Genomic DNA, 15,624 nt, shown 5'->3' with positions numbered 1-15,624 from the left:
CATATCAAAACAATTATCCACCATGATCAAGTAGGCTTCATCCCAGGGATGCAAGGGTGGTTCAACATACGAAAGTCTGTCAATGTAATACACCATATAAACAAACTCAAAGAAAAAAACCACATGATCATCTCACTAGATGCAGAAAAGGCATTTGACAAAATCCAACACCCCTTTATGATAAAGGTATTGGAGTGATCAGGAATACAGGGAACATACCTAAACATAATAAAGGCAATCTACAGCAAGTCAACAGCCAACATCAAACTAAACGGAGAGAAACTCAAAGCAATACCACTAAAATCAGGAACAAGACAAGGCTGTCCCCTCTCCCCATACTTATTCAATATAGTACTTGAAGTTCTAGCCAGAGCTATAAGACAACATAAGGAGATTAAGGGGATACAACTTGGAAAAGAAGAAGTCAAGCTCTCCCTATTTGCAGATGACATGATAGTATACATGAGTGACCCCAAAAATTCAACCAAGGAACTGATACAGCTAATAAATACCTTCAGCAACATTGCAGGATACAAGATCAACTAAAAAAAATCAGTAGCTCTCCTATATACAATAGACAAACAGGCTGAGAAGGAAATCAGAGATACATCACCCTTTACAATAGCCACAAATGAGATAAAATACCTTGGGGTTACTCTAAGCACGTGAAGGACCTATATGACAAGAACTTTAAGTCCCTGAAAAAAGAAATTGAAAAAGATGTCAGAAAATGGAAAGATCTCCCATGCTCATGGGAAGGCAGGATTAACATAGTAAAAATGGCGATCTTACCAAAAGCAATCTACAGATTCAGTGCAATCCCCATGAAATTACCAACACAATTCTTCACAGATCTGGAAAGAATAATACTCAACTTCATATGGAAAAACAAAAAACCCAGGATAGCCAAAAGAAACCCATACAATAAAACACCCTCTGGAGGCATCACCATCCCCGACCTCAAGCTCTACTATAGAGCTACAGTCATAAAAACAGCTTGGGACTGGCACAAAAACCAACATGTGGACCAATGGAATCGAATTGAAGACCCTGACATTAACCCGCACACCTATGAACATATAATTTTTGACAAAGAAGCCAAACCTGTACAATGGAAAAAAGAAAGCATCTTCAACAAATGGTGCTGGCATAACTGGATGTCAATGTGTAGAAGGCTGCAAATAGATCCATATCTGTCACCGTGCACAAAACTTGAGTCCAAGTGGATCAAAGACCTCAACATAAATCCAGTTACTCTGAACTTGAAAGAAGAGAAAGGAGGAAGTACTCTTGAACGCATTGGCACCAGAGATCACTTTCTAAATATAAAACCAGTATCACAGACACTGAGAGAAACAATCAATCAATGGGACCTGTTGAAACTGAGAAGCTTTTGTAGAGCAAAGGACACGGTCAACAAGACAAAGCGACAGCCTACAGAATGGGAAAAGGTCTTCACCAACCCCACATCTGACAGAGGGCTGATATCCAGAATATATAAAGAACTCCAGAAATTAGACATCAAAATGCCCAAAAGTCCAATTAAGAAATGGGCTATAGAACTAAACAGAGAATTCTCCACAGAGGAAGCTCAAATGGCTGAAAGACATTTAAGGAATTGCTCAACATCCCTAATTATCCAGGAAATGCAAATCAAAAGGACTCTGAGATACCACCTTACACCTGTCAGAGTGGCTAATATGAAAAACACAGAAGACAGCTTATGTTGGAGAGGATGTGGAGCAAGGGGAACTCTCTCCACTGCTGGTGGGAATGCAAGCTTATACAGCCACTTTGGGAATCCATCTCCCCCAAGACCCAGGTGTAGAGCTCTTGGGCATATACCCAAGGAATGCTCAATCATACCACAAGGGCATTTGCTCAGCTATGTTCATATCAGCATTGTTTGTAATAGCCAGAACCTGGAAACAACCTAGATGCCCTTCAACTGAAGAATGGATAAAGAAAATGTGGTACATATACACAATGGAGTACTACTCAGCAGAGAAAAACAATGACATCATGAGGTTTGCAGGCAAATGGATGGATCTAGAAAAAAATCATCCTGAGTGAGGTAACCCAGACTCAGAAAGACAAACATGGTATGTACTCACTCATTGGAGGATACTAGATGTAAAACAAAGATGACTAGACTGCTACACAACTCCAGGGAGGCTACCTAGAAAACGGGACCCTAGGAAAGACACAGGGATGGCCCAATGACAGAGAAATGGATGAGATTTACATGAACAACCTGGACGTGAGTGGGGGTAATGAAGGGCAAGGTTCGAGGGAAAGAGAGCTTAGGGGAGCAGGAGATCCCAGATGGATCAAGAACAGAAAGGGAAAACAAGGAATAACAGACCATGATAAATGAAGATCACATGAGAATAGGAATAGGCAGAGTGCTGGAGAGGTCTCCAGAAATCCACAATGATACATTCTCTGTAGACTGCTGGCAATGGTTGAGAGAAAGCCTGATTTGACCTAGTCTGGTGATCAGATGGCCAAACATCCTAACAGTCATGCTGGAACTCTCATCCAATAACTGATGGAAGTGGATGCAGAGATCCTCAGCCAGGCCCCAGGTGGAGCTTCAGGTGTCCAATTGTTGAGAAAGAGGAGGGACTGTAAGAGCATGAATTGTTGAGACCAAGATTGGAAAAAGCACAGGGACAAATAGCCAAACGAATGGAAGCACATGAATTATGAACCAAAGGCTGTGGAGCCCCCAGCTGGATCAGGCCCTCTGGATAAGTGAGACAATTGAATAGCTTGTACTGTTTGGGAGGCACCCAGGCAGTGGGACCCGAACCTGTCCGTACGCATGAGCTGGATGTTTGGAACCTTGGGCTTACACAGGGATACTTTGCTCAGCCTGGAAGGAGGGGACTTGACCTTCCTGTACTGAATCCACCAGGTTTAAATGAATCCCCAGGGGAGTCTTGACTCTGGAGGAGATGGGAAGGGAGGGGAGCCGCTGGGGGGACTGTGGGGGTGGGGACGGGAGGGGGGAGGACAGGGGAACTCATGGCTGATGTTTAAAATTAAAACACAAATATAATAATAATAAAAAAAGCAAAAAAAAGGTTGTAACTTGATGACTTAATTGGACTGTTATTTATATACCATAAAATTCATTTAAAGTGTGTAATCAGTGCTTTCTGTATGTTAATGGTTATAAAGTTATGAAAACAGTGTCAATAAATAACATTTTATGTAAAATCTTTTCTTCATGGTGCTCAAGTATCCCTTATAAAAGACAAGTCTTTTTAAAGATGGCTACCATACACACACACACACACACACACACACACACACACACACACACACACACGACCACATCTGTGACATACATAGCTTTTTATGTGATCTTATTGAATAAATACAGTGGTTCTCTTGAAGTACAGGTTTCAAGACACAAAGTTGATTAAAACAATTGAAGATGATGTTCAATGTGCAGTTCCTATTGCAACTTGATTTAGGTAATGAGTGAGGCAGTACCACAGTGTCAGAACACAAATCCCTGCAAGTTCTGTTGTACTTGCTGCACTTATATTATTGGTGGTAGTTACATAGCTATTATATATCTTCATGTCCTAGAAATTATTGATTTTACTACAGTCTACACAGATCCCTACAAGTTCTGCTGTACTTGCTGGGCTTTTATTATTGGTGGTAGTTACATTGCTATAATGTATCTTCATGTTCTAGAAATTACTGATTTTACTCAGGTCTTATATGATGGTAAAAATTTCTCAGAGGTGTTTATCATTATTCTGGCCTAAATTTGTAATAATGAGCTATACTTAAGTAGCTATTATACTATATAACTAAATCCTCACAGACAATGAAACTTTGTCTTTTCCCATTCAAATGTCTTACAACTGTTTATGCAGTACTGGGGTTTGAGTCTAGGCCTACCGGATGCTATACAAGTGCCTTACCACTAAGACATATATCTCTAATCCCTTTAATTTTTTTTTTTCCTGAGAGAGACTCTCACTAAGTTGCCTGGGTTGGCCTAGAACTTGAAATCCTCTTAAATCATTGGGATTATAATCCTATGCTGTACACCTGACTATAATAGTTTAAATTAAGAGATTTTTGCTTTAGAGGTAGACTAGTTTGAGGCAGACTATGACCGAGACAGTATTTCATAAAATGTCAAATGTCTTATATAACATTTGAGAGAAATAAGTACAGGCTTTCACACATGGGCAAACTGGAAATGAAGCCTGAATGTTGGTTTGCACAGAGCAGGGCAACTAGTGGCTATTACACTTCAGTTCATGCTTTGGGTAGGCACAACATACAGTACTTTCTAGGGTAAGGTGTGAGATATGCAGGAGTGTGAACTGAGGCTGGATATTATTCTTCCCACAACCACTGTAGATTTTACCCTCACTCAATTTTTGGCACATTTCTGATGAACAGTAATGAAGAGTAGTCCAATCTAGGTTATGTTAAATTTGTACTCTTTCAACATAGTCTTTTTGATAATCTTTTAGTTTTCATGTATCTTCAAGTTAAATTTAACATTTTTCTTCATGAAAAAACAAAATAGTATTCTACTGTGCTCTGAACAAGTTATCTTTTCCAAGCTACATTTAGTAAGAACCACATGTAGAACTGGGCCAGGCAGTGTAGCCCTGTAATCCCAGAGCTATGTGGGAGGTGGAGGCAGGAGGATCAAAAGTTCAGAGCCTGCTTTGGACGCAGAGTGAACTCAAGGTCAGCTTGGGCAACTTAGGAAGAGCCTGCTTCGACACTAACATCAGCAACAATAAAAGGTAAAAAGTAGGTGTGTGTACATAGCTCAGTGGTGGAGTGTCTGCTACCTACATGAGGTCCTAGATGTCAGCACTGGGAAAAACAAATACATCTGATATTTAACCCACCATAACTTTATATTTCATAAATACAGAACAGCTGTGCAATAAATACTGAATGGAATAAATGATCATGTTTGGGAGGACATTCTTTACCATTTCAAAGCCCTTCATTTCATCAATAGCTATGGAGGACTACAATACATTGAACCGATTCCAAATAGGTTATTAGGGTCACTGTATGTTTCTTAATGAGTCAACATTTATGTGCCAGTAAAGAAACAAATATTATCTAGCTCATAAAATCAAAACTGGGCCATTAAGGTCTAAGTAATTTATTTATAAAACTAAAATGTTCTCTGCACATATTTGTCTCCTTACTAAATTTAGTTTCTTCAACTGTATGCTAGGCATAAAACAATGCAACTTTATTAGGTAGCTATTCCTTCAGTTATCTTACTTAAATCTGTAGTATTTCCTCCATTCTCCACCCCACTTTGCAAAAATCATCTATAAAGCTTAACTTCAGACTTTCTTATTTTTAGAAACTTTGAAGAAAATATTTATTTTTTTATTTTTATTTATGTGTATGTATGGTATATGTGTGTGTTTGTGTGTATACACGTGTACTGGCAGGGGCCAGAAGAGGGTATCTGATGTCCTGGAGCAGGAACTGTATATTGTTGTGAGCTACCTGACTTGGGTGCTAGGATCTAAACTCAGGCCTTCTGGAAGAGAAACAAGAACACTTAACCACCGAGCCATCTTTCCAGTCCCTATTAAAAACAAAACAAAACAAAGAAACAACAACAATACCACCAACAAAAAAACCCAACCCCAAACTCTTATAAAGCAAGAAACACCTTATGATTAAAAAGAGTTCCATTGTAGGCTAGTCAGATGGCTCAGCAGGTAAAGGTGCTTGCCACCAAGGCTGATGACCTGAATCTGATTTTCACCAACACCACAGTAGAAGGACAGAACTGACCCCTGTAAGCTGTCCTCTGACCTCTAAAAGTATGCCATGATGTACCCCCGCCCTCAAACCAAAATAAATAAATGTGAAAACAAAGTTAAGGGTGCCATGTATCCAGCAGATACTCAGGAAATCTGTCATTTCATCTTAGCAATGCTTTTTCTTGGCATTTGCAGCCCACAGAGGAAAAAGACATGCTCCATTCATTCTGTCACTAGGGCCACAAAAACATGCTCCATGATAATCCACCGATACCTGCCTTTCCTGTAAATTGAAAAGAAGAAAATAAAAATATGCAACACACCCTTTTCTTTCTCTTTCAGATATGCTGACACAAGATCATGGAGAAACATGATGAGCTCTGCATCCATAGTCACACAAATGTGGTCAGTAAACTCTGTCACCACGCTGCATTCCACCTTGGGTTTCAAGTTGGCATCTGCAATGATGAAGTTCTTTTATAGTAAAAAATTTCAGGAACAAGGCCTCTTCCCATTAACAAAGATTTACATAGATCCATGTAAATGCATCTACTTGAAGTGTAACTATAAAGAAATGAGCAATTGCTATATGCATGATTTATAGACTATCTTTAGATAATCTATTTGTAACACGAATCTTAAAAGTTCTTATTAATAAAAAACCCAGATATTGGGGTGACAGCTGAGAGATCAGAGAGACAGTACAAGCTATAGCCAATCTCACCTTGCCAACTCCTCAGCCAATCCTGTTTCCTCAGACTGGAAGCCTCTGAGTCCTCACCTGAATGGATCTCAGCTGCACTGCTGCTAAAAAGTCTAAAAGCTTAGAAGTCTCTAGTTCCTGGTCCTCATGCCTTATAATACCTTTCTGCTTCCTGCCATCAGTTCCTGGGATTAAAGGCATGTGTCTTTCCCAAGCAAAATATGAGATCTCAAGTCCTGGGATTAAAGGTGTGTGCCACCACTGCCTGGCTGTTTCCAGTTGTGGCCTTGAACTCACAGAGATCCAGACAGATCTCTGCCTCCTTAGTGATAGGATTAAAGATGTGTGTGCTACCACTGTCTAGCCTCTATGTCTAAACTAGTGGCTGTTCTGTTCTCTGACCCCATATAAGTTTTATTAGGGTACACAATATATCACCACATCTATTAAAAATTTCTACAATGTGTTATTGTTCCTTTTAATTAAGTTCAAATATTATTCCCAGTACTTGGAAGAAAAGGCACAAATAGGCTAAATAATTTACCAAAGGCCATGAATATCTGGTAAGAACATAAAATTGACTTATATCATTAGTTTTATAATTAATATACCAAAATAACCTGTGGTAAGAGAGCAGTAATCTGAAGTTTCTTTAGAATTTTCTTAGTACTGTTTAGACTAGAGATTCTTTATCCACATACCTTGTAATGAAGGCTCCTGTGGTTCTTGAACATGAATTGATTTAAATTCAAGCTGCATCCTTGGTAATGCAAAGATAGTCTCTGTTTCATGGTTGTAGCTAGAACCTCCCCTGAATCCACTCAACAAACTAGAATTCTTCACAGTAGTACTGTTCTCCATGTTATTAGCATCAACATTACGAAGTAAGTTTAGCTCTACACATATAAAACAGTAAGGGTTAAGTTAAACCAAAGGGCACTGTCAACACACTGCATTTAAACAATGTAGAATGATCCCTAGAGCCTATGGACAAAACAAAACAAAACAAAACAAAACAAAACAAAACAAAACCACCACCAAAAAACCCAAAACCTAAAGAACAAAAACCAAAGCAAAACATATGTTTCTTAAAGTGATAAAATGTATTTAGATCCAGGCAAATAACTGTGGCCTCTGAGTAATAAATTTATCTAAGCTGTACAAAGGATGGCTTTAAAGACACTATAATATATTAAACTCATCACCTTACAAATTGGAAATAATCATATTCTTAAAAAGAAATGTGCACATATACTTAATTGTTATCAAAGCCACAATTTGCAATGTGAAGTTTGGTTAAACACAATACTTAACTAGTTTTGGTTTCTCCAGTTTTAATGTGACTATTACCCTCAATTTTAATCATGTCTGAAGTTGGATTTTATTAAACCCAATAGTCTACACAGATTGAACACTAAATATTATCCCGACCCTTAAAATTATGTAGAAGTCCTTATTTTTCAGAAGATGTGACTACACTATATTTGTGAAGATTATTGCTGTAGCTATACAAACAGCTACCTGTAACATTCTAGTTAAAAGAGAATCTTTTCAACAACAATAAAACTATTCCAAATGTATAATAGTCAAAGGCCATACATCACCTAATTTTCTCTCACTTTCTTTTATTCATTTTTGTTTTTCAAGACAGGGTTTCTCTGTGTAGCCTTGGCTGTCCTGGAACTAGCTCTGTAGACCAGGCTGTACAGCACGAATCCTAATTGGTCTTAATAAAATCTGGAGCCAGATACCTGGGAAATGCTCAATGATCAGAGAAGCAGAACTAGAAAGACTTCTAGTCTCTACCTAATCCTCAGCCTGAAAGGGTAGTGAGCTGCTGTCTCCTCTTGCCTTACATTCCTCTCTCCACTCAGCCATATCACTTCCTATCTCCACCTTCCTAGTGCTAGGATTAAAGGTGTGAGATCCCAAGAGCTGGGATCAAAGGTATGTGCCACCACTGCCTGGCTCTGTTTCTCTTTTAGACTGGATCAATCTTGTGCATCCCAGAGTGGCCTTGAACTCAGAAATCCATCTGCCTCTGCCTTCCTGCTGGTATGAAAGGTGTGCACCACCATTGAGCCCTCTTTTATTATTAACATATTTTTACTCATCCATTGTGTCTGCCTATTTCTTGAAAGCTATTCTAAAATCACATGGTACAACTAATCTTTTTCATTTAGAAAGGTCATTTTTAAGGAAAACATTAAATCCTAACATGCCTTAATTTATTCAGTTTTCCAAATACCAGATGATTGATAAAAGCCATGTTGTAAACACAAACCCAAGAAATCAAAGAATCACCTGGCAGATTACCATAGAACTGGTCTAGTAGATGAAAAATTCATTCAAAGCATTCTCTTTAAAATTATGACTTGACAGGAATAATATTACTGAAATTTTATCCCAGGTAAGAAGAACCTTACATTTTTGGCATTCTATTAGTTAGCCATATAATAAATTTCTCAAATTCCCAATTTTTAGAATAACTATAAAACATTTCCCAATAATTCCTAAAATATTTCCCAAATGTTCTGAAATACAACGAATTTAATTTGTTTAAAACCAATTTATTTAGGATGGTTTCAGTTATATCTTATCTAAGCCTATAAAATGCTGTACTACGAGGCTGGTGATTCCTGTATTAAATAATCACTTCATGTATCAACAGAAATAAAATGAAAACTGTATCAGGACATGAAAACTTGAACTCTACTTTATATTCTAAACAGCTGACAGAGCTCAAAATAGAAAAACAAAATAAGCCCAATAAAAGCTAAATATTTAACCTTCATTCCTTGTGGCAGTGACATAGTTGAACCATTCTTTTACACTTGCTACTCCATGAGGTGGGTTTTCGTGGCGACGCCTTGTTATCTTGGTTATTGTTGCCATGGGACTTTCCAGAGCACCACATGGTTTGGTAACCATGGTATTATGACCCAGATGAAAATCCAGTGTTTGAACAATGTATGTAGAATGATCACAAGAGCCTAAAGCACAAGAAAAATACGTTTCTAAAAGTGATAAATTGTATTTATATCTAAAAAAATAACCGTGGCTTCAGAGTAATAGATTTAGTGAAGTTGTATACAGATAGGTAAGAAGGCTAAGTAAATGAGAAAGCCCACAAATAGTTATTTTAGTTAAGTGGATTTATCCCAGTGAGATGAAGGACATCAACCATTTTGTTAAGAAACCACTGAGTGGGTCAGGCAGTGGTGCACACTTGCAATACCAGCACTCAGGAAGCAGAGATGGGGGTGGGGGGTAAGGGGGTAGGGTGGGATGGGTGGAGGGGTGGGTGTGGGTGGGGGAATCATGACTTACAGGACAACCCAGGCTAAAGAGTAAGGTATTATCAAAAAGCCAAACAAAACAAGACACTGAATAGGAAATTGCTCAAAGGAACTGGTCTTTGTAAGTATTTTCATTAGTTATTTGAGGATTTTGTACATGTTTTGGTATCCTTTTTTAAAAAAAAACTATCTAGACCAATTTGTGCTGCTCAAATATTCCTGAAGGTGTGGCCTTCCAGGGTTCTATCTATCACTGTAGCAATTCGTGTCTATAACTCACTCCAGTTGACAGAGAATCTCCTCAAACTGCTACTGTCTTCATGCTTTTACAAGGAATATTTCTACATATCATGCTAAGGCCTGTCACAGAGGCACTAAATTTAAGTAATGGAGTAAGACAGCAAGTTGAGAAGTATGTTTAGATATTTCTTTAACAAGTCTAGACTTTAGAGATGCTGATTCACTGGCAATGAATTCACCCCCTGATGTTAGGTACAGCATAACAAAGAGATAATTTCTCCAATAAAAACTCAAAAGGGGCTAAGGAGATGGTCCAGGGGATAAAGGCACTTGCTCTCGAGCCTGACAACCTGATTTTAACCCCAAAGACCCAGCTCCTCAAGCTGTTCTCTGACTTTCACACATGTGCTATAGCACAAATGTGTCCCTCTCAAAATAAATAATTGCAAACAAACAAAAGCACAAAGGAGTCAGAGAGATGGTTCAGAGTGTAAAGCACATGCAAGTATGAGGTCCTGAGCTTGAATCCCCAGATCCAATGAAAAGCTGGATACAGTAAAGTGTGTCACTAATCCCAAGGGCTCCTATAGTGAGATAGGAGGTGGACACAGAATTCCTGTTAGTATGAGTCATCTAGCGTAGTGTGAAAAGGGTGGAGGGTGAGGACTGACACCAAGGGTTGTCCTCTTACTTCCACAAGCACAGTGTGCATGAGCATGCCTTCACTCACACACACCATATAAAAACACATACACCATACATACAGACACACACCCTTAAAAATTAATTAACAAAAGATCTAAGAAAGAAAAATTACATAAGTCATTTATGATCATGCCAGAAGATAGCAAGGAATAAAAGCTGGAAATGTGCCAGTTTACCATCTTCCCAGATTTTCTGAGCTTCAGTCCAAAAGGCGATATTTGGTTCTTCTAAATGAAAAAGGGCCCAGGATTTTGAACGGAAATTTGGACCATGAAAACAAGCCAGGGTCATGTGATTTCCATGTAAGCTCATGGATCCTCCAAACTGCATCCCATCTTCTGGTAATGGAATCTGAAATAAGGATATATGGCATCCAGATACCACCTTCAACACCCCAGGCCAATGTCGATGGTGCGCAGCATCAAGCACTACAAGAGAACCAAGAAATATTTGTCATAAATTGTCTCAAGCATCTGAGCAGGGCAAAAGGCAGAGGTGGGTACATTATACATTACACTCTATATAATGCTGATTGACTTACAAAGAGCTCATATGGCATTTTATACAATTTCTACACAACAATAACAAGCAATTATCAATCAGGCTTAACAACTCTTCATAGGTAAACAACAGGAATGAGAAGAATGTTTTCTTCTCCTATGTGTTTTCTAGTAAAGTGAGGTCAGAGGACCAGCACCATCAGCACACTAGGAGCTCGTTAGAACTCTGTATTCTTAAGTCCCACTATCAGATTTGCTTTCTGAAGGAATTTGCTTGGCATGTACAAGCCCCTGAGTTTATTCCTTAACACTGTCAAAATATAGATTTCCAGGTTATAGATGCACATTAATATTTGAGAAGTACTAGTTGATCACAGAATTCAGAGTCACCTCCCCAACCCCCACTCATTACAGTAATGTCTTTTTTGGCTGTTTACCATTCTTATCTCAACACTACCAAGGATCATGCTTTGTGTTTAACTGGCACATTTTCTTTAAAACAATTCTCAAAATCTGGTGACTATTTCTCTTGACAAGGACTTTTCAAAAGAAAGTAAACCATATACTTTGTACAAAACTGCAATTTACACATGCTTGCTAACAATACTGTTTAAAAGGAATATAAAGGCCTAGAGAAATAAGAAAATAACACCACAAAGAAGTCACTGAAAAGAGGAGGATGTCCTGCAGACAATTGGCCATGTCTGTTTAATGAGTGCAGTCATAAAAAAGGAAATACGCCAAACTAAAGGGGAGGAAAGATAGGTAACAAGTAGATTTAAGCTCCGAACATGGTTTGGACAAATTACTTGATATTTATGGGTCAGCCATGAAGTTTGAATATGCCCTGGAAGCCAGAGGAGATAAAACTAACTGGCAAAATAGAAAGCTGGAGTGTAGGAAAGGGTAAGTGACACTTTGGCTGAAAAAAAGTGCAAATATGTAGAAAAATATCTACATATAAGGCCTAAGCTGTTTCATAGTGATGATTTTAAGGAAGGAATATGTTTTATTCTTGTTTATATTTTCTAGTTTCCTTTCAATGTACACACATATTTCTGTGTTAAAAAAATTAATTAAGGAGTTAGGCTAGGCATAGTAGTGCATGTCTTCAATCCCAACACTTGGGAGGCTGATGCAGCTGAATTTGAGTTTGAAGCCAGCCTGGTCTACACTCTTAGTTCCAGGTCAGCTATGGCTATGTAGAGAGACCCTGTCTAACAAACAAAAACATCTAAACCATAAGTAAATAAACCAATTAAGAGTTTTCATCATTTTGCCTACTATTCATCACATTTACCACTGTCACCCTAGTTAAGGGATTCTCACAATGTCCTCCTTGTGTCCATTCCTAACTGCCTATATAGTCTGTTCTGTATAGTTAGCCATGGTGATGTTTTGAAACTTGAAAAGAAATATTTTAAGACAAGGCAAACCAAACAATACCAAATCTCTTAAAGACTCTAGAATACTTACTCATCATATTAAAAACTTTATTTATGACCTGTATCCAAATTAATGTCCAATATTTTTCTTACTGATAATTCTGCTCTGGTCATCAGTTATTTTAATGATTCTCATTTCCACAAAACCCCAAGCCACCATGAGAACATGCTGGGCAAGAGCCCTACACTGAATTACACCCCCAGACCACTGTGACCATTTCTTTTGAAAAAGGGTCTTACATACTAAGTTGTCCAAGCTGGACTTGAACTTGTTCTGTAGCTTAGGCAGGCCTTGAACTTGTGATCCTCTTGCTTCAATTTCCCAAGTAGTTGAGATTAGAGAACTGTCTTACTAGGTCCAGCAATGATTCTCAAAAAAACCAACTCTGTGAGGAACAATAGGGGTCTCACATCTCCATTGCCCTCTGCCTAGAACTTTTTCCCACATCTTATCTCAGTTCTTTCAACCACTAACTCATTTCTACCAACATGTCACTTCAGAAAAGGCTTCCCAATCATCTTTTCTGAAATAGCCATTCTTCCACCTTAGCCTTCTTTATAGCCTCCCCTTGCTTTGTTTTTCAATAATCCTATCTACCTAAAATCATGTCATTTATTCATTTTATAGTCTTCCCCTCCTCTTTGAATGTAAGGTTCATGAGGTAGGGAATGATCATTATGTTGCAACTCTTGTAACTAGAGAAGTACCAAAGCATATGATTGTTGCTTAATAAATACAAACTAATGTCCGAATTACTACATGAATGATAATAACCTGTCTAGTATCAAAGTTAAAAGACAGACTCAGTTATTCTGACTCCTCAGCCCATTCTACAAATCAGAATATAATACTGTCACACAGCAGGTATGCTGCAGGTAAACTGTGGTGGAGGGCAGCTGATGCCATCACCTGGAGCATAGTCAGTGCTGAGTGGATGGGATGGAGAACCCATAGGATATATTCTAAGTGTGGCATATAAATGTGTTACTTAAGAATATACATCCAGGGAAGATAAAGAATACATCAATATTGAATTCTAATTCTTACATTGTTCTTGTGAATTTTTCTCCAGGTTGTTAGTCATTGTCTTGGGTGGAAGATAAGGAACAGGTCCCCAGGTTGACAGAGCTCGTTTACTGGTATCAAACTGTTGTGTGAAAAATTCCTGGAGCTTCATTCCTATTTTTATCAGGTCTGGTGTGGTTGATCTTGATATCATTACTTGGAAAATATCCCACTTCAAATCTCCATGCACAAAAATCTCACTAGAGTATGAAATAGAATATGTACCATAAATTTCACAGAAGACAGTAAATAATACAAGAATAATTATCCTCCCTGCCCACCTTTTCATTTGTTTTAGTTATATAATATAAAATTAATCTGCAGAAAAAAAATGAACTATCCCTCCCATCCTGAATGTTAAAAAATGTTAAGGGTAGTCACATAAAGTTTTCAGAAGGGGGCATTCTAATAAATACCTTTTATCAGTCATGCTTGAATCCAGGGTGTTATATAAGTTTACTTTCCATTCATCCTGAAGCTTAAGATCAGCATTGCTGAAGATACCCATGAGGATACTTGAGCCCATGTAATCAACCCGAGATTCAGTAGAACCCATGGTAATCTGTATTTTGTGGCTGGGTTGCTGATTTGGATGTTCAGAAATATGAGCTAAATAAAAACAATAATTACTTTCCATAGAAATCAATAGAAAAACTTACCAAAATTAACTTTCTAAAACTTTTATTTTTTTCCAATATAACGTTTGAGGATATGTTAGTGTGAAATTTCAACATACCAACCATCTCCAAAGCATTAACATCGATGGTCCCACCAACTACTCCTCCTTTGGAATCTAACTGTGACCTTCCCAGACCAACAGACATGCTAATCTCTCGATCACGGTTACTTCCCACAGAAAGCCGGCCTTGGCTTTTCAAACCACTAGTTGTCCAACTAAAAAGAAGGAAAAGATGGTTATATAAGTGGTTGGTTGTCATAAACTAAAAACAGTAGCTAAATCAGATTATTAAGTAGAAGATCCAATTTGACAATGAAGCATTTCTTCCTTTCTCTGAGTCTGGACCTCACAGTGTTGTTGAAGCTGATCTTGAATACTGAAACTCAAGATTCTCTAATCTAAGAGTGCTGGGATGGGTGGCCATACATCTATCATACCCAGCTCAACATAGAACTTAACTAAAAACTATGTGGTAGATGTTTGAATATTAAAACTAATGAAGCTTTCTAGCTAGAAAATTATCCTATTTCCTTATAATTTTCTGTTGGGAATATGTTTTATGTTGTTTGCACTACAGTATCCTTACAATTAAGCCGTTTTCCAGAATAAAAAGTTTATAGCTTTTTACCCACTATATTCACATTTAAAAGGGTTTGAACTGCTGTATAACACTGTAAGAAAATTTAAATTTTATTAAATATATTTTCTTTGTATCTAAATAGCTTACGTTGTATTTCCCATGACATTACTCATATTCATTTGAACATTTAGTTGTTTCAAGTTGATAGCGAATACAACAAGTGTCTCCCACGGAGTCCCTTGCTGGCTTGCTGCTTTGTTTGATTTGTTAACAGGTGTTGATGTTTTTGAAATTGAATCTAAAGGTAGAAAAAAAAATTAAATGTGTACTGATTCACACAAAGCAAAGCTTATTACAAAGCACAACCCACTGTTTTCCATAATTCACAAGGTGAACATGAGCTTCTTGTACCAGACCAAATGTCTAATAGTTGCCATATGGCTTCTAAAACAGGTGAGATGAGGGAATTTTGGTATGTATGGGATATAGCTGCACAGGTATTTCATTACCTAGGATTTTCTTTATAAAAGAGAAAACTTAAAAGTGTTTCAGTCAACTAGAAGACTCAAAGGTAGGGACCATTCTGAAATGCGGCATTGGCTGGGTAGCTGGCACTTA

The 15,624-nt window shown here is 37.9% G+C and overlaps 1 protein-coding gene across 7 annotated transcripts in view; it reads right to left on the bottom strand.

The window, feature by feature from the left end:
* Kiaa1109 (KIAA1109 ortholog) overlaps positions 1-15,624 on the bottom strand; it is a 201,653-nt gene that overhangs the window by 9,141 nt on the left and 176,888 nt on the right. For all 7 annotated transcript variants that reach the window (XM_036190575.1, XM_036190569.1, XM_036190574.1 and 4 more), the window contains 8 exons: positions 15,154-15,304; positions 14,484-14,641; positions 14,164-14,356; positions 13,730-13,947; positions 10,913-11,164; positions 9,282-9,485; positions 7,194-7,388; positions 6,113-6,247 (listed from right to left, as the gene is read on the bottom strand). In XM_036190575.1, coding sequence (XP_036046468.1) covers positions 6,113-6,247; positions 7,194-7,388; positions 9,282-9,485; positions 10,913-11,164; positions 13,730-13,947; positions 14,164-14,356; positions 14,484-14,641; positions 15,154-15,304 — 1,506 coding nt within the window. The remainder of the gene's footprint in view (positions 1-6,112; positions 6,248-7,193; positions 7,389-9,281; positions 9,486-10,912; positions 11,165-13,729; positions 13,948-14,163; positions 14,357-14,483; positions 14,642-15,153; positions 15,305-15,624) is intronic.

Source organism: Onychomys torridus, chromosome 6, assembly GCF_903995425.1.
Source record: "Onychomys torridus chromosome 6, mOncTor1.1, whole genome shotgun sequence".
NCBI classification, from domain to species: Eukaryota; Metazoa; Chordata; class Mammalia; order Rodentia; family Cricetidae; genus Onychomys; species Onychomys torridus.
Note: the sequence above shows the minus strand (reverse complement) of the source record. Positions and strands in the feature narration are given on the sequence as shown.